The sequence below is a fragment of the Rhinolophus ferrumequinum genome, chromosome 5 (assembly GCF_004115265.2).
Source record: "Rhinolophus ferrumequinum isolate MPI-CBG mRhiFer1 chromosome 5, mRhiFer1_v1.p, whole genome shotgun sequence".
Classification (NCBI taxonomy): Eukaryota; Metazoa; Chordata; class Mammalia; order Chiroptera; family Rhinolophidae; genus Rhinolophus; species Rhinolophus ferrumequinum.
In genome coordinates, this window is record NC_046288.1 from 52,971,208 (window position 1) to 52,994,148 (window position 22,941).

Genomic DNA, 22,941 nt, shown 5'->3' on the forward strand with positions numbered 1-22,941 from the left:
CTGTTAGAAATGGCTCAGCACAAACAAATATGTGGCTCAATTTCTTTATTGTGGGCCAATTAATCTATGTATTTTTATTTGAAAAACTAATCAATGTGGATTTTTCTTGAAAAATTTCTCCCAGACATTTCATTCTGTTCTTCTGAAATTACCATTTGACAGACATTAGCCAAAACGAATGAAAAATGAAAATTTACTTTATCCAGAAAAAAAGTCAAAAGCAAATTGGCTAGACCTTACTGTGAAGTATGGTTTCTTTATTTACACCTTGGGAATAAAAACAGATGTAATGAATCTTGATTAATTAAATGAAAACTGCCATGAATTGAAGCAGATGTACACTGCAGATTAAGCACATTCTAAAAGGTTTTTTTTAATATCTTCTTGAAGAATCTATTATTTTAATCAAATAAGGAAGATTATAAACTGTAAAATAAATGCCGTGAGTTTAAGAAAATAGCTAAATGATGTATGAGCTAACAAATGATGTATGACTAATAAGATTTCTGCTCCTGATTAGAATGTACAACATTATAAGAGTCTATTGTTTTCATTGTGACAACAAGAACAAGCAAGATTATCTTCAAAATCACAGTTTGTGTTTTTTTTAACTCAGAAGAAATAGGTGATTTAAAAAAAAAACCAAAAACACCCAAATGAACTAAATTACAGAAAGGGACAAGTCTTTGACAAGAGAGAAAAAAAATCATGATTTCCTTCATGCCTTATAGGACAACAAGACAAGAACTCACTAGAGATGAGGAGTAAAGACAAACCAACTAAACATTTAGCAAGCTTTTAAGGGCTATATTTAAGCTAGTGTGATGGATAAAGATCACAAAGCGCCCCAGTTACAGAGTAGGTCTGTATCACCCACAAACTCCCTTTTGTAGGCTGTCATAAGTGCACAGAACTAGCATACCAATGGCTGAGGGGGACAGGAAAGCTGAGAGAGATCCTTAAAAAGCATTCTGAGGCAGCCTTAAGGGCCAGCGCCTGGCTGCTAAAGAGTGGGAGTGGGAAAGGATTGCTGAGACACCCATTAAAACTTTTACCATAGGGAGAGCTGTGGCACAGGGTTCTCAGTGCAGAGAGGCATAAAGGTAGAAGAAATGCCGCCAGCTATTGGGATGGGAAGGGCTCTGCCTTAGCTGAGTGTACTACAGAAGCTGCACAAAATCTGAGAGAGATATTCTTATGTGAATAAATCTGGAGGCAGGACTGGAGAGTAGAAAGAACCATTCAGTGACCCAAAAGCTGGCAGTCAGTCTGTAGAGCAACAGAGATTTCCTGAGTCTTAACAGGGCTCAATCCCAAACTGTGCTGTTGAAAGTTATGATCCTGCCCTCAAAATATCTGAGGCCAGTGGTTAACTGAAGTAAGTCAAGACAGCAAAATAACCAAGCTCAGCTCATCTACAGATTAACTTGACTCAGCTCCTGAGTGTAGTTGTCTAATTAAAGAAAGGGTATGCCTTTGTCTGGGGGTAAATATTATTTACTTCAGTTCTTTAATACGATGCTCAACATACAATCAAAACTTATAGGAAACATGAAGAAGGAATAAAAGGTCATTCATGATCCAGAAGAGAGGCAGTCAGATAGAAGCAGCAACAGAAATGCTCCAAATGTGGAAGTTATGACGTAGGGACATTAAGATAACTATGATTAACATGTTATAGAATCTATTGTAAAAGTTGGGCAACATGTGTAAAAAGATGGAAATTACATCAAAGCAATGGAAATTATAATAAAAAAATAAATTCCCAGAAATATATAATATCAGAATTTAAATAAAAGATGGTTTTAGTTATAGAAACAACATAGAAGAGAAAGAATCAGTAAAGTTAAAGACAGTCAAATAAATTATTCAAACTGAAAAATACAGGAAAAATTCAGAATCTAAATAAAGCTATAGAAAAAAATAAACTCTGCTCATCTATATACTACTTTTATTCAGTTCTGATCCAAGCTCTATAAAATAATATTAAATGATATAACATATGGGTTATGGAATTCCCTAAGGAAAGGTGAGAGAGAATGAGGCAGAAAAATATTTGAAGAAATAATGGCAACTCCCAAGCAAAACAAATACAAAAAATATTATGCCTAAACACACCATAGTTAAACTGCTGAAAATCAAAAGTTAAGAGAAAACCTTAAAAGCTGTGGGGGAGGGAAGAAAGGAGGGTATATCCTGGAAAGCACTTTCCATACAGGAAAACAATTGTAAGAATTACATCTGACTTCTCATCAGAAATAGAGGTCAGAAGAAAATGGCATACAAGAGTATAAACTAGATGAGTCCATTTCCATGAAATCCAAGAACACATAAAACTAATGTATGTTGACAAAATTAGAAAGTAGTTGCCTCTGAAGTGGGAATTGACTAGAACGGATGGAGCATGAAGGAATTTGCTGTGGTGATAAAGCTTTCTTTAGCTTGTTTTGGGTGGTGGTTACATGGATATATACAATTGTTAAAAGTTATCAAACACAAGATTAGTGCATTTTTAAGTGTAAATTACACTTCTATAATTTTTTGAAAAGCCAATAGGAAGATAAATATATTTAAATAAAAACATTAGTGATCATGTGCTCTTGAGTTAAACTAAGTGCTGAAGAATAGGGATAGCATGTAATTCTCCCCTGAGTCACAGGCACATTATTTGATCAACACTCATTCTCTGACAATGAATCAGTGGCTGGGATAGGAGCTAGTCTGCCCAGAAAGCTTTTTTTAAGATAAAGGACGTCCTCATCTTATGTTGTTACAAGCATGCCTGTTCCAAATACAAAGGGATTCATTGCTATCTCAGATTCTCATAATAACCAAATCAAGGTTAAAATACAAAACATACAATTGTATAAAATGTACAACATTTAAAAATCCAAACTAATTCTTAGCATAATCATATTTTGTTGAGATGAATACATATATATGAATATATATATAAATATAATATTATATGCTCATACCAAGTATATTTAATTTGATATTCTGCAAAAATAATGCTAGAGATCATGATTTAATTAACATTAGAATAACTAATATAGCTCCTGTGATTCATTTCAAATTCTTTGAAAGGTTAACTCTGTCATATTAAAAAAAAACAACCTTAAATTAGAAATTTTCTAGTTACTGATCATGTACATTAGCAGGCTGAGCATTTCTTACTTAATGAAAATGAACAGGTAAAATAACCCCATTCAAGACAATAAAAAGATTTGCTGTAAATGACCATTTGGGCAGGTTTGAAGCTGATTCACTTTATAAAAGTCTAACCATTTATGGGTCGAGCTCTCAGGATGGTAAGTACTTTGGAAAAATGAAAACGATTAGAGATCACAAGGTTGGGGCAAAGATGGTTTAGGACAAGGATACTTCAAACTATTTGATGCAGAGAAAGGGAAGGAAACTAATAATTATTGAATGTTATTGTTTCAAACACCTTGCCGGGCACTTTTTATATGTTAAATCATTTAATTATTTCAATAGCTTTACAAATTTGGATGAGAAGTCTCGGCTCAGATAACTATTAGCTGGCTGGAGTTCACGTAGTGAATATATGGCAGAGCCTACTGACTCTAAGCCTGTGCTTTTGAACCTGCCTTCTGTATTTCCCAAAGGATATGAAGATATGGGGATTTAGAAGGAATACATTTCACTTAGCAGACACAATAAGTGTCTAACCAAGAAAGTGTCATTAGAGTTTCTTGCCTTAGGAAGTAAAGAATACTCTGTCATTAGAGGTATGTTAGCAGTACCTAGATCATCTCTCATAAGACTCTACGAATGTAATTCTTTTACTGGATAGGAAACGGGAATGTTATTCTCCAAAGCTCTTTCATGCCTATAACTTCACAAAGCATTCTAGTAGTTTAATGGCTTTTAAGCTACCACTGAAAATAAAGAAATGGGAAATAAAGAAGCCAACCTTCAAACCTGTGGTCCCCATTAGTATCAGCGGTATAATCTTAAATCAGCAGAACTTCCTTTTATGTCAGAACACACATTCAAAGCATCAAGACTGTTAAGAAATATACCCTGAAAAACATCACCACTTGTCACAGTCCTTTTTACTCTTTTTGGTGTGCAAAAGTAGTGAGATTCTTAATGAAGTTGTTGTTTTTAATATTATACTAACTTAATCTTGATGAATTTACAGATAGAGGAAGTTGGTGAGGTTAAAAGGTAAAAGTATTCCTATAACGATTAAACAATTATTTAAGGAAAATAACATTTTTTTACTATTAATAGAAGAGCAATGTGTAACAGTGCATAAAACATCAATTGGCAGATAATGACTTTTTTTTGTATATTGTACAGTGTGGCAAAGAGAGACGACTAAGGGTAAAAATCAGATATTGTCATGCAAATATTTTTCTTATTAACTATTTAATTACAGTAGACAGTTATAATTTATAATGCAGTTTAATGAAAATGAAACAGAAAATTACATCTTAATACATTTTAAAGAAAATACATCATTTTCATTTTGAAAATTGGTACCTGCCTTAGACAATTTCAGTTTTCATAAGCCTATCTTCACAAAATATTTGATCATTTTGACCCACTGCACATCACGTAAGAAGGGACCAATGCATTTATCATTAAGATATGACTATAGATTTACCTACAGCCATTTATTTCTAATATATTTTGAAAGGTAAAATATTTCCCTACAGTAAGGAAGTTCTTAATGTGTCCTGAGAGTTTTTGTTTGTTGTTTGTTTTCTATTAAAACATATCAACCAACAAACTAAATTTATTCAGCCCTGAAACACCCAAGTGAATTGAAAGCTCAAGGTTTAATTTCCTTTATTTTTGTCTGCAAAATAGCAAAGAGGTAAGGCTAGATTCAGTTTGCAAAAACACAGGGTGGCTGTTTTCATTGCTTTAAAATTTTGCTGAAACAGAATTGACTTTTGCTTTGAGGTCTTTGTTTCTGTTGCTGTCAGCCTTCACATTGCATATTTCTGCTGATGCCACAGCTACTAAAGGAAGCTTATGTGTCATTTCTATAACATTTTTTTCCATCTAGGTATGAAAGTGTAGAAGAATTAACAAATCATCATTCATCAGTGTGGTGTGTGTGTGTGTGTGTGTGTGTGTGTGTGTGTGTGTGTGTGTGTCGTCATTGGGATAGCAGTTTATATTTATCACTTTGTAGTTATGTATAATTAATATCTGTCTTCTAATTGATAGCTAATAAGTAACTATGAAATTCAAACTCCAAAACATTGATATAAAAGCTGTAAAATCGAAATGGAAATCTCCAAACTGGAGATATTTATAAAAGTACTTACCTGTATTTTCTGTTGCTTTTTGAAAGAAAAATCTCACATAGAAATGTAATCCAGGAATTTCATGTTCATTTCAGTTTCAGAAGGAATCAAACTAAGCATGGCAGTAGAAAACACAGAAAGGTTTTACAGGCGAGCTTATTTAATTTTGTTATTTAGTCTTTGGCTAATGTCAAAGTACATTCAAAGGGAATTTATAATATTTTTGTTTTGTTTTTTGTTTTGTTTACATTTAAGAGGTTGATGTGTCTTTAAACTTACCCCGCAAGTAAAACTAGGCATTAATGCTAATAGAATATTAATATATATTTAAGATGGGAAACAGGGAGAGATTGCTAAAACCATTTCTTCTTTTCCTTTTAATTAATGTTTATTGGGGTGACAACTGTTAGTAAAGTTACACAGATTTCAGGTGTACAATTCTGTAATACATCATCTATATCTCACATTATGTGTTCACCACCTAGAGTCAGTTCTCCTTCTATCACCATATGTTTGACCCCATTTACCCTCTTCTAGAACCCCGCCTCACCCCTTACCCTCTGGTAACCACTAAACTATAGTCTATGTCTATGAGTTTTTATTTCTTCATTTGTTTGTCTTGTTCTTTTGTTGTTTGCAGTTTTTTATACCACATATCTGTGAAATCATATGGTTCTCTACTTTTTCTGTCTTACTTATTTCACTTAGCATTACAATCTCAAGATCCGTCCATGTTGTCGCAAATGATACTACGTATTTCATCTTTTCTTATGGCAGAATAGTATTCCATAGTGTACATATACCACAACTTCTTTATCCATTCATCTATCGAAGGACATTTTGGTTGTTTCCATGTCGGCCACCGTAAATAAAGCTGCAATGAACATTGGAGCACATATGTCTTTATAGATAAATGTTTTCAGATTTTTTTGAGTAGATACCCAGGAAAGGGATTGCTGGGTCATATGGTAATCCTATTCTTAATTTTTTGAGGAACCTCCACACTGCCTTCCATAGCAGCTGCACCAATCTGCATTCCCACCAATAGTGTATGAGGGTTCCTTTTTCTCCACAGCCTCTCCAACACTTGTCACTATTTGTCTTGTTGATGATAGCCATTCTGACTGGTGTGAGGTGATATCTCATTGTGGTTTCTATTTGCATTTCTCTGATGATTAGTGATGTTGAGCATTTTTTCATATGTCTATTGGCCATTTATATGTCCTCTTTGGAGAAATGTCTCTTCAGGGTCCTCTGCCCTGTTTTTAATTGGATTATTTGTTTTCTGTTGTTGTTGTTGAGTTGTATGAGTTCCTTATATATTTTAGATATTAGCCGCTTATTAGAGGCGTTGTTTGCAAAAATCTTCTCCCATCCAGTTGGTTCCCTCTTTGTTTCATCGATGGTTTCTTTTGCCATGCAGAAGCTTTTTAGTTTGATATAGTCCCATTCATTTATTTTAGCTTTTACCTGTCTTGCCTTTGTAGTCAAATTCATAAAACGCTCTTTGAACCCCAGGTCCATAAGTTTAGTACCTATGTTTTCTTCTATGCAGTTTATTGTTTCAGGTCTTAGGTTTAGGTCTTTGATAGATTTTGAATTAATTTTGGTACACGGTGACAGATAGCAGTCTAGTTTCATTCTTTTGCACATGGCTTTCCAATTCTCCCAGCACCATTTATTGAAGAGGCTGTCTTTTCTCCATTGTATGTTTTTTGCTTTGTCAAAAATTTTCTGTCCATATTTATGTGGGTTTATTTCTGCGTTCTGGTCTATGTGTCTGTTTTTCTGCCAATGCCATACTGGTTTGATTATTGTTGCCCTGTAGTACAAGCTGAAGTCCAGGAGTGTGATACTTTCAGCATTGTTCTTTTTTCTTAGGCTTGCTTTGGCTATTCGGGGTCTTTTGTGGTTCCGTACAAATCTGATGATGTTTTGTTCTATTTCTTTAAAAAATGCCATTGGGATTTTGATGGGGATTGCATTAAATCTGTATGTTGCTTTGGGTAATACGTCCATTTTAACTTTGTTAATTCTTCCAATCCATGGACATGGAATGTCTTTCATTTCTTTGTGTCTTCTTCAATTTGTTTTAAAAATGTCTTATAGTTTTCAGTATATAGGTCTTTCACATTCTTGGTTAAGTTCATTCCTAGGTATTCTTTTTGTTGCTATTGCAAAAGGAATTGTTTTTTTTTATTTCTTTTTCTGAGATTTCATTGTTAGTATATAGGAATGCAATGGACTTTTGTACGTTGATTTTGTAGCTGGCAACTTTATTGTATTCATTTATTGTTTCTAATAACTTTTTTTGTGGATTCTTTAGGGTTTTCTATATGTAGCATCATGTCATTTGAAAGAGTGACAATTTAACTTCTTCATTCCGAATTTGGATGCCTTTTGTTTCTTTCTCTTGCCTGATTGCTCTGGCTTGGACTTCCAATACTATGTTGAAAAGCAGAGGTGATAGGGGACAGCCCTGTCATATTCCTGAACGTAGAACAAAGGGCTTCAGTTTTTCACCATTAATTATGATAGTAGCTGAGAATTTTTCGTATATGGCTTTATTATGTTAAGGTATTTTTCTTCTGTACTCATTTTATTAAATGTTTTAATCATAAAGGGATGTTGTATCTTGTCAAATGCTTTTTCTGCATCTATTGATATAATCATATGATTTTTGTCCTTTATTTTGTTTATGTGGTGTATCACATTGATGGATTTGCATATGTTGAACCATCCTTGTGCCCCTCGGATGAACCACACTTGGTCGTGATGAATAATATTTTTAATGCATTGTTGCTAAAACCATTTCTTGTATGCAAAATCACACTAAAAGTCTGTTGTGTTTTGTGGGAATTACTTTTAGGAGTAGATTATGTTCAATCCTTTCTTATAGGATTGTAGATATGATAAAAACATACTACATTCTATTCTTATGTTTACAGGTACTCATTTCAAAGAACTTCCAACTCTTCTGCACTGTGCAGCAAAATTTGGCTTGAAGAACTTGGCTGTTCATTTGCTTCAATGTTCAGGAGCAACGTGGGCATCTAAGATGAAAAATTTGGAGGGCTCTGATCCAGCACATATTGCTGAAAGGCATGGTCACAAAGAACTCAAGAGAATCTTTGAAGACTTTTCAGTAAGTGATTTTCCCCCCATTTTTTCTCTAAAATTATTTTTATAAAATGATTGTGTTTGTGTGTGTGTGTGTGTGTGTATGCACACGTATGTGTGCACCCACATTGCTCTTTTGAAAATGATGCTACAGTAGTGTCTGTCGGTCCTGAGTCATTCATTGTCTTAAAAAGCATTTTGCAACATTAGTCAACTTGTTTTAGTATTGCCATACACCAGCTCTGAGTCTATACTCCCACACCTAAATAACCTGTTTTGAAACTTATCCGGTCTTTCTGGCTTCTAAATAGCCTGTCCCATACAGGAGAGATTTGGTGAGAAGGAAATAAAAAATTATTACCTTTATTCTTTTGTTCAAAAGTCTAAGATACTATTAGGCACATAAAATGATATCAATAATTATTAGGTTAAAGGCATACATTTTGATGATCATTCAAAAAGTCTACCTAACAAAAAGTCAATTCATGTTGCTAAAATTTGTTTCTCATATATGATGTTTTTCTTTCTGTGTGAAGTCCCAGTTCCTTATTATATAAGTTGAACCTCCAAATCTGAGAACACTCTTTGAAGGATACTAGTTTTATAAGAATGCAACCAAGGGAAGATTTTGAAAGAGGGGATACTACCTTAATATATAAAACACACTTTGTGTTTCCTTAATTAACTTTAGAAAAGCTATAATTTTCTGTTTGTAACAAAGGTATGCACATTTTGTTCAAAAAAATGAATACTTCTGATACTCTTAGGAAAATATAAATAGGAAAATGATTGTGTTGGTGATTGGTGAATATGTCAAAATTTGCCTTTGGGTTCTCAGAAGATAAACAATTGTATTACCCATGAACAGTTAGTATAGAATATTGAAACACTATAAATAGGTTCTGGTCATTTTAGCTTTAGTCTGATAGATTAAATCAATGTAACATTGGACTTCTGAAAATGATTTGTGATTTCTAGAAAGCAAACTATCAACCAATGTAACCTTTCTCCCCACTTTTAATAAATAGCACGATAATTATCAGAAGAGCACAGATACCATCCACTATCTGGAATTATAATAAGATATCTTTTGCCTGTATTTAAAATAAATACAGAGCATGACACTTTGTAATAAAATTAATAAATTACTAGTTTTATTGTATGTCCTTCAAACTTGGAATAAGCATTATTTTTATTCCTGCAAAGAATTTAGGTAGGAATTCTTACGTATCTGATAAGTGCAATCATTTTAGTAATTAGCCACTGTATGTGACAATTGATCAGTGCAACATGGCATCTGTCTCAGGTAAGTCAATGCATCAATTCAGCCTTGTGTATTTGTCCATAATACTGTTGTTATTCAGTACATCCTCGGTGTCTGTCTCAATTCTCTACAACCCTATTCTTGAATTGTTGACCACTGGGGCACTTATACTAAAATTTTCCCTAAAAGTCTTCAACATCCAGGGTTACTGTCTAAGATCAACTCTGGTTTTCAAAGAGTTATCCTTCCACTTCTAGTTCTCCAGTGAGGACTCAGCGTTTAACAGATGCAGCCCCATGCAAACTGTACATGCTCCATAAATAACACAATACTACAGAATAATGACAGTAGATTTGACAGTAATTACCAGTGTAGGATTTGATGGATGGGGGAAATATTTTTTTTTCTCACATCCTGTGGGTAATTATACTTCTGCTTCTGCAATAATAGCACTGATACAAGTTTTTGCTATCATTTTCTTTAGGTGCCAATTCACTCTTATAGTGGCTGCATTCTAATTTTGCAGAGTTATGCTTGATAATTATTCTAAGAAATTTGTTAAATGATTTTATATATCTTCCACCTCTTTGTGAGCTGTTACATTTTGCCAGAATGTGTATAGTAGCCATTGCCATTGTAGGTAGGCTAGATAATTATTTTGTGAATGTTTTGCTGTCTGCAAGGACATGACAATAGCTGTTACAAGGGACAGCAGCTTTAGAATGGTATTTTATGGATAATTTTAGGTACAATAATTTTGCAAGCTACCAAAGGCCTTTTGCAAATGTGCGGTTAAGGAAATGGTAACATGAGTTAGGTTGTGACACACATGAAAATATGTTTCCTGTTGGTTTATTCTTCTAATTATCAATTTTATTTAAAGTAAATCCAAAAGTCATATCTTCTTAGTATGCCAAATAATCACATGTTGAAGTATGCCAAATAATCACGTACTAAAATTTCGTATTTTAAATTACGGTAGCTATGTCTTTCTAAGGGCATATCTAAACCTGATAGAGAAAAAATGTGCAATCTCATCATTGTTTCTTTAATAACATTTATGTAGCTTTAATCATTACATTCATACATTATTATATCGTTATAATTACATTCTGGTAAATCTAGGATTATCATATATGCTTTCAAATTTTCCATGAACTATTGTTTCAGAATTGTTGAAAGGAGTAGATATTTTTTCATGTTTGAGGTTTATAATCCACTAATGGACCATACTTCTGTATTGAAGAAATATATATTTGTAAATTAAAACATATTTTGCCCCCAACTGATTTACAGATTTGCTGAATTCTTTCTAATCTCCCATCAGTGAAACACTGTTCATTTTAGGATCTCGCAGGGAGTTACAACACAGTGAATTTGATCATTACTGAATAAAGTGGGTAGAAGGAAAAAGCCACTCGTGATTTTTTAAAATACAGGAAAAAAAAGAGAATCATTAGTAAATATCCATAAATGAACAAGTGCCATCTATACATTCGTGTAAACTATGTGAAAAAGGAAGAGAAAGAAGAAGGAGCCTCAAATCACATTCTTACATTTCTTCATTACCTTTTTCCTTTGAGAGGTTAATAATTTATACACAGTCTATGAAGAGAGCCTCTTCATTGTGAATAACTTTCATGTTTTGATAAAGTTATCTAATTAACACCTACATTTCTTTCATGTTTTAGTACTGCTGTAGATAATAATGCCACATATTCCTATAATCCATAAGGTCTTTCAAATAAACTACTCAACTTTCAGTTTCTGACAATGTCCCCCTGGGAGCATTAGTATGAAAGGTGGCTAGGCAAAGAGCAAAAGGGTTGGGAACCACAATTTGCTTAACAGAATTCTTGAAGAAATCCCAGACTATTTCAAATAACAAATAGCAATATTGATAATTAATTCAGTCCTATAAAAACTTATCTTTTCAACCATAAACACCTGAAATAGTGAACATAAGCTGGAACTTGGCCACAGATTAAAAAATACTTTGTGATTGAAGATAAACGTGTACTGCAAAAATTGGAAAGCATTTTAAGCAAAATAATATATTTCCTTGTATCATCTTGAGCATGTTACTCCATCCATCTCCATCAGTTTAGAAGACTTAAGAAAATGATTATTTCCATGTGTAAGTAGACAGAAAAATATATACTTCTTTGTTGGGCCCCTATAGAATTGCAGAACCAACAGATGTTTACTTATCCTAGGAACAATACAGATGTATCTTTTTTCTCCCACCACAGTGTTCACTCAGATAGTTTGGTGTGTATGTTAGGTAATGAGATCTTAGTCATAAATAATCTTCAATTGAATTTAAGAAACAGAAAACCACACTTCCATGAACTTTCTCTAGCTGACTTTTTAGGAGAACTTCTGACTAGGAATCTTTCTGTTGCTCATGTTGGTGATGGGAATCTTGTGACATCTTGTTCTCTTTGACTTACCCTGACAATCTGTTTGTCTCTGTAGACAGTGGGCTGGTATGTGTGTGTGTGTGTGTGTGTGTGTGTGTGTGTGTGTGTCTGTGTGTGAGAGAGAAAGAGAGAGAGAGAGAGAAAGAGAGAGAGAGAGAGAGGAGAGAGAGAGAGAGAGAGAAAAGAGTGATTGATTCTGTTGTGCTCTACTGTCTGGCTGACAATGACCATGATCTTTTCTTCAAGTGGTCAAAGGTTTGGAAGAAGATCCAGAGGGTAGATGTTGATGTAGAGGGTAGACGTTGATGTGTTTGTCAATATAAAACAATGACTGACTGACTGGTGTAGAGAACCAATAACTCGGAAGAAAGCTGTATGTTTAGGACAGTGAACATTCACTATTCTTCTTGGCCCTTTGTTTCTCTCATTGTTAGCATTACTCATTTGGTAGTTTATATATTATTTTGTTCCTTTTTATTTAGTATATATTAGTATATACTAATTGCATCTAAACGGCAGCTTGCCCTGCTTTACCTATGTAGGTTCTTTCTTATGATTCTAGAAGCTGATCATAGGTAATGGGCTACCCTCCCTCCCACCATCAAGCGCACAGGAGGTGCTCAGCATGTGTTTACTTACTGATGTGGTAGAAAGCAAGTGCCAAATTAAGGACTTACTTGATCTCACCCAATAATATCCTTAACTAAGTCTCATAATTTAAATAAAATAGTTGGTCATATTCTCTCTATATTCATTTTTTTTTTAAGTTTAGTTTTAGAGAATTCATAGACAAATAGTCCAACTGCTTTATTCAGCATATATTTTTAATAGAGCAGCTTACAATGAATTGTGGAAGTCTGGCCTTTGTTTATTATTGATGTTCTGTTAGAACTGAAGAAACGGGAATAAGTCACATAACAGCACTTGACTGTATGCATTACAAATTCATGTCTCTGTTATGCTTTTGGAGTTACTTAGCCATCTTTAAAATCCTATTGAATGCAACATAGTGGCAATTACAGATTTTACCCTTCCCCAAGTCCTCAAACCCAGTTGTGATACCCTAACTGCAGCTCTAAACATCCTGTTAAACTCCTTTAATTATTCTTCTTTGTCAAATTTTCAATTTTCCTTTACTCATTGGGCCTTGGGATTCATCCAGGTCTGGATTTGAATCCTGACTTCACCAAATTTGCTTCCTTCAGCAACCTCTTCATTTTCTCTCAGCTTCAGTTTCCTTAACTACAAATCGGAAAAATAATTCCTTACAGGGTTTTTAGGACTTGATGAAATAAATGTCAAAGCATTAAATATAGAGTGGACCATAATAAATAATATTGCATTCACCTTATTTTCTTTTGATTTATTGTTATTCATACCAACTTTAGAACTCACCATCAATCATACCTTCTCTTTCTTTTGCATCATTAATCGCTCCCATTAAGTTTACTCTTCTCTGAATAAACATGTTCAAATACATCACACACACACAACCCTGCTTTCTCTTAACTCTCTTTTTCAGTGCCCAAATTAACTAAAAGGATGGTCTATATTAGCTGCCTCTTCATTTCACTCATTTCATGCCTCCTAACAATCAAAGCTTTGCATTCAGCCCATTACTGAAGATGCTCTGTCAAAAGCCCTGAATAATCTACCATGTGTCAGATCTATTGGATTCCTCTCAGATGTCCTTTGGCTCAAGCTATGGCTCTGGTTTCCCTTCCCTCTTCCTATACCTCCAGTGACCGTTTGGTGACTTCCTTCTCTTACCCCATCAGCTAAGGTTATTTCTACACAGTCTTCTCTTATGATTGATAACTAAAAATAAATCATTTTCTTTAATCTGGACATTTCTCCTGACTGAAGACTCCAGTTTCAGTTTACAAGCTGAATGTATCCACGTGGATATATTACAAGCATCTAGATTTCAACATACCCAGAGGATTCTTTTCCCTCATTCCAGTTAGTGGTATAATCATCTGCTTACTGACTGGGCCTAAAACTTGAAAGTCATTTTCAATTTTTATAATCACAAATATCATTATGGAGACTATGTAGCAAACCCTATGCATAATACTCTAATTCCACAATCTCATTTAAGCTTTCCAACATACATATGAGTTTACTATTTCCCATTTTTCATATGAGGAAATAGACTTATAGAGATGAAGTAAGTCACTCAGCTAAAAACGTGTCCAACTAAACCTTGAACCCATCTGATAGCCTCCTTCTCCCTCACATACCCCCGTCCAGACCATCAATCTGGTCACCATATCTTAACAGGGCTACTTACACATAATCTATTGCATCTGTTCTCTTTTTTATTTTCTCTGTGGCTCCCTTAGTTTATACCTCATTTTCTCTCTTTTGGTCAGAAAATGCCTGCTAACAGGTCTTCCTTCCCAATGTTCATAGCATCAAACCATCCCATATCAGGCTGCCTATGGAGGACCCACCACAGCATAGCCCAGCCCACCATTTTAGCCTCATCTTTAATTGCACACCTCATTCACCAAAGTCTGTTTGTCCTTCCTCCATTACATTATTTCAGGCTATTATTTTAACTTAGAACTCCCTTCCTTCTAAGTAAAATATCCTGATCTCTTAATCATGCCTGAAATTCAGTTCAAACTCCATCTATTCCAGGGAACTTTCATATAGATACACACTATAGGTATCTCCACTGCACACCTCTAATCTCCATTGCAAATTTTAGCATAATCTAGGAAAATTGTGAGAAAGAGGCTGATAGTATGTGCTCTAGAGCCACTTGTCTGGGTCTAAACATTGGCTCTGCTATTTTCTAGCCATGGACCTTTACTTAATTTCTCTATGCCTTCAGTTTTCTCAGCTGTAAAAAGGAGATAGATATAACACCGTTGTTCATAGTATTGTTATGATAACTAAATGTAAATACATGTAAAACATGTACAACAATCTGGCAAATAATGAGTACTCAATAAATATTAAGTGTTATTATGTTTTGTTGTGTTATTTAGTCTTGAAGGAGGCTTTCTTATTTGGAACTCTTTATAGTTTAAGTAAATACTGGTGAAGTTTTTGTTTTGTTTTTCTTTCTTTTTATTTATTTATTACGTTTTTGTTTGTTTGTTTGTTTTTCATGTCTGTCTCTCCAATAGATTATGAATTCCATGAAGGCAAGGTAAATTGTATCTCATTTACCACAATATCCCTAGTACCTAACACAGTTTTTGGCAAATACTATGGGTTTACTACATATGTGTTAAAATGAATTAGTCAATCAGTGTTGATTTTTGTCAACTTCTCAGTTCCTAGAGGCAAGTACCATGCTTTGTTTATTCCATATTCCACATAGTACCTAGCACAATGTCTTTCAGGTTGTAGATAATAAATATTTGTTGAATAATAACAATGGCAAAGACTCTTCTCCTAAGAAAAAAATTATAAAAGCATTAATTGGATAAATTCAACCAAGATCATGTAGACTAAGCACAAAGAGTCAGGAGGCTTTGCCTATAAATAAATGGCAAAGAATTATTCAAGGGTTTTAGGGTTTGCAAATTAGAATCACAGCTAGGCAAACCCAGAGTGTTCCAAAGAAGAAAGAAAATCTAAGAGTTCTTATAGTAAAAGTACATTCTTGAGAAAAATCAGTCCTACATTCTTAGCCTCTGTATTGGTCTGAGATAGTAATCCACTAGATGACCAGTGGTCTGGATAATGGATGTCAGGTGGTTCTTCACACAGTTATTTAAATTTCCAGGAATTTATGCACAACTGAAAACTTCACAAGTTCACATTCTCAGACTAGTTAAAGCAAGAATAGAATTGTTTCCTTATACCTCAGCCTACTTGATTTTAATATTTAGCAGATTGATTATAGTGATTCCATTTTATTTCTTCACTCTTTCTTCAGTCAGAAATAAATGTTATTTTCCTATAGTTGTTTAAGAGAAGTGACTATGAGAACGTGAAATTCAGATAGAAGAAACATTAAACAAACAAACAAAGAAATCTGGTAGCTTCCAGGAACTTACCACTAGTGAAAGGGACAATTGAAGCTCTTTATTATTATGGTACAAGTGATTTTTGATCTTGGCAAATATTCCACGTTTTAGTGTCAGTACACACTCTTAATCTTTTGAGACTCTCTCCAAATCTTCCACAAACAACTTTTATCTATAAGAACTAGATTTAGGCCAACACAATGCACTAAAACATTCTCCAACTCATTTTCTCATCATTTATCTAAATATCTAGAGCTATTTTGTGATTTTATTTTAATATTTTCTTACTACAATTTATTTTCTTAGAGATAGAATATCTAGATTTGCCTGTTTTCTAATTTTTGAAATATCTGTTCTGGCAAAATTAGGCATTTACATAGCAAATAAATGATATAATATGTGCTTGTTATTGTATTGCAAATGACAAGTTATAGAAAGAGATTATATACTTCTCTTGTAAATATAAGAGAAGTAAACAATTTTGTTTCATTTTGTCCATTTAATAAATTCTGTAGCCAATTACTGAGCATGAGAATAATATCTATTGCATTTCCTGACTAATAGCATAATTACTATGAATGATTTAAATACGTGATCCTGAGTAGTGGGATTATGAATACAGTAGGTTTTGAGCAAGTCTTAAAGAACATTCACGTGGAAATACACAACTATGAAACTATCTCAGATCAGAATGGAGTTTGTTTTGACTTTTCCTGATTGTGAACATTTGCTATGAAATTATAAATTGGCTGTTCATATTAAGTCTACTGATTTAGAATCCTTGAGATTAGCGCCCTTGTTTCTATAACATTACCTGAAAGGCATTTTAAAATTTATTCAGTTTAAGTACATTTTTTTTTGTTTCATATAGATCTGATTCAAGACAGGAAGAAAAAGAAAACTAGCTATTGTTGAGTGCTCTGTGCGAAGCATTGTGCTTGGTGCTTTCACACTGTATCTTTTATACTTATCTGTGTGAACTGGGTATTCTTACCACCATTTTACAGATCAGTACTTCAAAGACTGCCATTTGTTTGGGGTATGCACTAATCTGGCAGAGCTGTATTTCTCATCTAAGCCCAACTATTTTCCATTTAGTGCTTTTTAAAAGTAAGGTTTTTCCTGTCTTCCTTAAAATTGAATATCATTGAAGTATAATCTGTCATTATTCATCTTCCATATTTATATTCTGGTAATACACAAATATATCTGTAACTCTATTGAATCTTATATGGAAAAAAATATGATTGTAAACATTGGAGCCCAGAAACCAAAGTGGAGAAAAAGCTGTTCCTACATGTGTGAAAGGGCTTCAATTCAATTGGGAATTACATTTAAATTGGGACTTTAAATATTTTTGTTTCACTATTTTGATTTTAAAAGGTGATTTGGGGTAACAAATATAGAAGAATTTTTTTCCCTCAAAAAATTATGTAAGAAGCAAATTAGTATTTTATCCTGTATTATCGCATATTGTATTTAAATGAAACAATGTCTAATGGAGCAGCCTGTAGGCATTTCTGGTTGGAATGAGAAGACTTGCCTGGAAAAAGCAGTTATGGGATTTGTAGGGAAGCACATGCATTCATCTCCAGATTATAATTGCATTTTCATTTAATGGAAAAAGAATATTTCTAGGTAAAAAGAAAAAATGTACAATAATCTCTCTTCCTAAGTCATGAATACTTAAGGCTGAGGTCCCTTGGTGAAAGTGTATTAAATGAGCAAAGTACCTCAGGCAAAAGAAAGTCTCATTGGTGCAAAACTTGTTTACGACGATTAAAGCAATAGCTAGTGTCCCATCAGATAATTAAATAGATGAACATAAAAATGTGCAAAACAGCTATTAAAAGACCCCGGATATTAAAAGACCCCTAAATGGAAGGCAGTGTCATAATTGGAATAATTAAAATAACATGGAATTTTTCCTAAGAAGAGAAGTAAAACCTGTTTTACGGGAGCGTTTGGAGGTAAAAGTGTTGATCATTGTTGGGGAAGATTAGTGCCAAGGTTACTGCTATAGTGAAACTTCCTCCACGGCCCTAAACATTTAGTAAAATTTCTATTGACATAGAGGTGGTCTGTGAATGGTGTCTGTGTGGAAATCTAGGAAAAGGTCAACACTCTCTGGAATTGGGAGTGCTAGAGAAGGATGCTACCATCCAGAACTTGCAAGTATAAAAACGAAGCCAGAGCATGGAGACATCCACTATTAGTAGAAAAGATTAAGGAATCTCTTACTCTAAAATTTCTAGGAATATGAGTAGTTAGAATATGAGAACATCCTACCTAAGTAATACGTTTTGAGTAATTTAAATTTATTTATTTTAATTTCCAAAGATGAATGTAAGGAAACACAATCAATTGATGGGTTGCTTGATACACATGATACCAACATTTACTAATTATTCATTAAATTTGTGTATAAATATCTTGTTTTAGAAATTGCAAATACGTCACAACAAAAATTCTCATTGTGTTGATTTTGGAGCTTGCCTAAAATGTGCCCATTGAGGTCTAAAATCAGATAAAAAATATATGAGAAAAAAAGAGAATAAAGAAAAATGGGTGGACAAAATGAGAGAAAGAAAGACATTTGTAAAATAGAAAAATGGGTAAGGCAGGTGTCTGTGTTACCATGTTTTCCCGAAAATAAGACCTAACCGGAAAATAAGCCCTAGCATGATTTTTCAGGATGGCATCCTCTCAACATAAGCCCTAATGCGTCTTTTGGAGCAAAAATTAATATAAGACCTGGTCTTATTTTTGGGGAAACACAGTATTTCTGCCTCCTCAGTTACACTGAGAAAATACTTGGTTTTTTAATTAAATATTTCTTTGTATGTTCTGTCACAGGTTACATATTTGATGCAACATATAGGACACAGCTTAATTCAAACTGGAGAAAATGTGATAGTGATTTTCCAAATTTATATAATCAACTGTAAATTATCAATTGAGAAAACTATCCTTAGTTTTTACATCAATAGAAGAACCATTAGGGAAGACATTTCTCCTGGACACTAAAGCCAGTCAACTGCTTAAAATAATGTTTCCCTGAAATGGTGTTAGTTTGGTTTAACAGAGTCAAGCAAAAACCCCATTTGTAATTCACAGTAAGAACTATTCACAGATGTCACAGCTGCTGTTTTCTCACTGTGTTGCTACATAATAAATGATTCATATTTTCATAAAGTTCCTAGAAGAGCTAATAGTATCTGTATATTTCTCTTTACAGATACACATGATAAAACCCTAATTTTTTTTTTCCTGGGTTCTTATTTCTTACTCTGCCTCCACACAGAAGGAAACATAAGCAACAAAGTCAGGATAATACCCAGATAGTCTCCAGGGAAGTATAACCATTTTGGGGGACAATGGGGTGCAAGTACCACTGGGAAAAATGGGATGAGTAAAATATCTGAATGTTTCTTCAGTGGTACTTTTTCCAACTCAAACACATACAAATTATTGTCTTATCAATTTACATCACCCTAGGTGAAATTAGCTCTAGTTAAAAACTCCAACAAAGACAAGATTTTGTAATAATATTATACTGCATGTTTTATGTTTCCAATTTTTGGAATACGTACAGTGTATTATCTCCATGATTCAGGTTTTCTACATCAGAAATGCTATCTTCTTATAAAAAAGGGTATACACACATGTCTTAGAATAAAGATAGCTGTCATCCTTTTTATTCCAAGATCCGTTTTCTCTCCTTTACTTCATAATTGTGAAGTAATTTTTTTACACCAATTGTATAATCAGTATCTTTTTAAATACTTTATTGTTCAAGCAGTTGTTCTAAGAATTAATGACTCTTGATAAACGCTAGAGAGCACTTTGTCTTAGCAACAGCTGAACCCTGAGAAGTAACACCTCATCATCCCAGGCAAAGAAAAATCTTAGCCTTTTGAGATGTCACAATTTCATTCCTAAATGAGATTTATCTTGCAATGCTTATTTCAAAATCTATTCATCCTCAGTTTGGGGAAAATAGTTTTTATATCCACAGTTAGCCCCTCAGTCTATAATTTAGGCTCATCTCCCACTGTTCTAATCTCTGAGTGTATGGAAAACAGCTGGGATAGCAAGTTTAGTCACAGCAAATGCATATTCAGAAGAATTTATAATATTTCTACTCTTATCTTTAGTTCAAATGCTATAGGTGGTTGGATTGCAGCCATCCTATAAAAGAACAAGCAACAATGTTATTTTGATTACCTATTGGCTCAGTAGGTAGTGATTTTTAATGCTTATTAAGTTAAAATTAATTGAATACCCACATGTAACAAGGCAATTCATGAAAGTTATAGAGGGAAACAATACATATGTGTTTACAGTTCCTGTTCAATACAGAACATTAATACATCATTAAATTTTTTTCAAATTGACACAGCATCTCATTCTGAACAGATAATTCATTATCTTTGATTTATTTTCTTCACATGCTGACAGTGTACAGTTTCCTAACAAGGGTCACATCCCTGCATATGTTGTTTAAATGGTCTCTATGTCCCTTGGAGTCCTAAATTTGAATAATCCTTAGACTTCTGATTTCTCAAAAACCTTCCAAACTTGAGTTGTTTTGTTTTTCCCTGGCTTCTTTCAAACCAATTAGCTTGTGTAGAACAGAATAGCCTAGAGCTGTCACTTACATGCCTGTTGGTCAAAAGCAAATGCAGTTTCAGTGAGTGCAAAATTAATCACTGATGTTAATTAGAGCAATAGGTATTGACACCATAGATTTAGAAAGTGGACTTCGTGAAATAAATACAATGGCTTTATGCTTTCAGAATGAAAGTATGCAAAGGAAAATTAATTAAAATTTCAATGGGAAATATAAGTCTTAGAAATTCTTCTCTATTAATTGGCTTTTAATTTCAGTCATTCTTGATGCTTGAAGACAGAAAAGGGTATGTAATATAATCCAATGTAGATTTGGTATTTACTTTTCTACTGGTATCATGGTATGGTTCTACTTTAAATCTGTGTAAAGACTTCTCCAAGGTCAGATTACATATAAGAAAAGTGTAGCACTATCTATCTGTCCATACGTATGTATGCTATGTGTGTGTGTGTGTGTGTGTGTGTGTGTGTGTGTGTATAATGAATATTCATCAAATATCATTGCTCTGAGACAAGCAATACAATTTCTTCATTTCTCCTTATGAAGGAACACCTTCTTTGTGATGTGTATATGAATGCGAGAAAGATTCTGTCTGACTTATTTTGCCTCTAAAAACATAGTATAAAAAGAAAATAGATGGTACCAGTTGAAGGGTAAATTTTGAATTTGTTTTACATAAATTAATTCTCACTTGAGCCAGAAAATCAATAGTCTCTCCAATTTTGTTAGGTTGGTGCAAAAGTAACTGTGGTTTTTGCAATTTTTAAAAAACCTTTTAAGCCACAGTTACTTTTGCACCAACCTAATAGTTTAGCAAATCAATTATTGATCGTTCCAACAAATATTTATGGAGTACCTGCTAGATGCCAAGTATTGTTCTCAACACTGGAATTCAAAAACAGACTAAAACTCCTGCCATCATGGAACTCAAACTCAAATCTAAGAAAAGACTATAAACAAATAAATAATTAAGACATATAATGTGTCATGTGGACGTTAGTATTTAAGGCCAAGAAGATGTAAGAAAGACTACCTTGTGTAAGGTGGTGTATGGGAAGAGTTGGGGCGGTGCAATTTTGAAATGAGTCATTAGACTTCTTACTGAGAAGTCATCCTTTTGGTAATGACCTGAAAGCTATGAAATCCATGTAGATATCTGGGAAGACACTCTTCCTAATAAGACAAAACAGTGCAGCAAATGCAAAGGTCCTGAGATGAATGCTCCTGGCATGTCCAAAAAAAAGCAAGTTGGCCCATGTTACTGAAACACTGAATGAGGGAAAAGAGAATAGAAAAGACAGGGTCAGAAAGGTAACAAAGGCCAGAATCTGTAGGTCCTTATAGACCACGGTTGAGAATTTTAGAGAAAGGAAGCCACTAGAGAATTCTGAAGAGAGGCATGTTGTGATTTAACTCTCTGGCTACAACAGACTATACAGAACAGTGGTGGGAAGAATGGGAACTGATTGAAGACTATTCCAGTAATCCAGAGGAAAGATGATAAAATGATAATAGCTTACACTGGGGTGACAGGGTCAGAGAAAGTGAGAAGTGGTCATATTTGAAATATGCTGCTATTTTACAAGAGAGCCCACAGATTGACTGATTCTCTGGTGATGAGATATGAACAAAAGTGAGTAGTTACTGATGTCTCGAAGGATTGTAATAGAATCAGTGGAAGGAATGAATTGCTATGTATTGAGGTGAGAGGTTGTATGAAGAACAGGTTTGCTGGGAAAAATGAATAGTAGTTTGGTTTTAAACATATCAAATTTGAAATACCTACTAGATTTTCCAAAGGCGATAAGTTGAGGTTATGTGGGATACAAGCAAAAAAGAAGAAAAATGAGCAAACAGCTTTTATTATTTTTTTTGGAGGAAATTTCTTTTTTTAGTTAGATATTTATCATTTATATCCCTCACACAGTGATAATCCCCCCTCTCCCCATTTACTATCCCTCTGACATTGCACACAACCATTACATTTCCACTGTCTCTATTCCTAATGCTGTACTCCACTTCTTTTAAATGTGTGTATATATATATATATATATATATATATATATATATATATATATACACACACACATATATATGTATGTACATAATTGTAGTTGACATTCGTAATTGTTCAGCTTCAGGTGTACAGCTTTTGAGGTGGGTAGAGACATCAGGAAATCTACTGACCTGGAAGCCAAGTGGGGAAAAAAAATCACAGAGGAAC

At 33.7% G+C, this 22,941-nt stretch overlaps 1 protein-coding gene across 3 annotated transcripts in view; it reads left to right on the forward strand.

Annotated features, from left to right (window-relative positions):
- BANK1 (B cell scaffold protein with ankyrin repeats 1) overlaps window positions 1-22,941 on the forward strand; it is a 328,432-nt gene that overhangs the window by 140,374 nt on the left and 165,117 nt on the right. For all 3 annotated transcript variants that reach the window (XM_033105338.1, XM_033105337.1, XM_033105339.1), the window contains exon 7: window positions 8,237-8,433. In XM_033105338.1, the coding sequence (XP_032961229.1) occupies window positions 8,237-8,433 (197 nt within the window). The remainder of the gene's footprint in view (window positions 1-8,236; window positions 8,434-22,941) is intronic.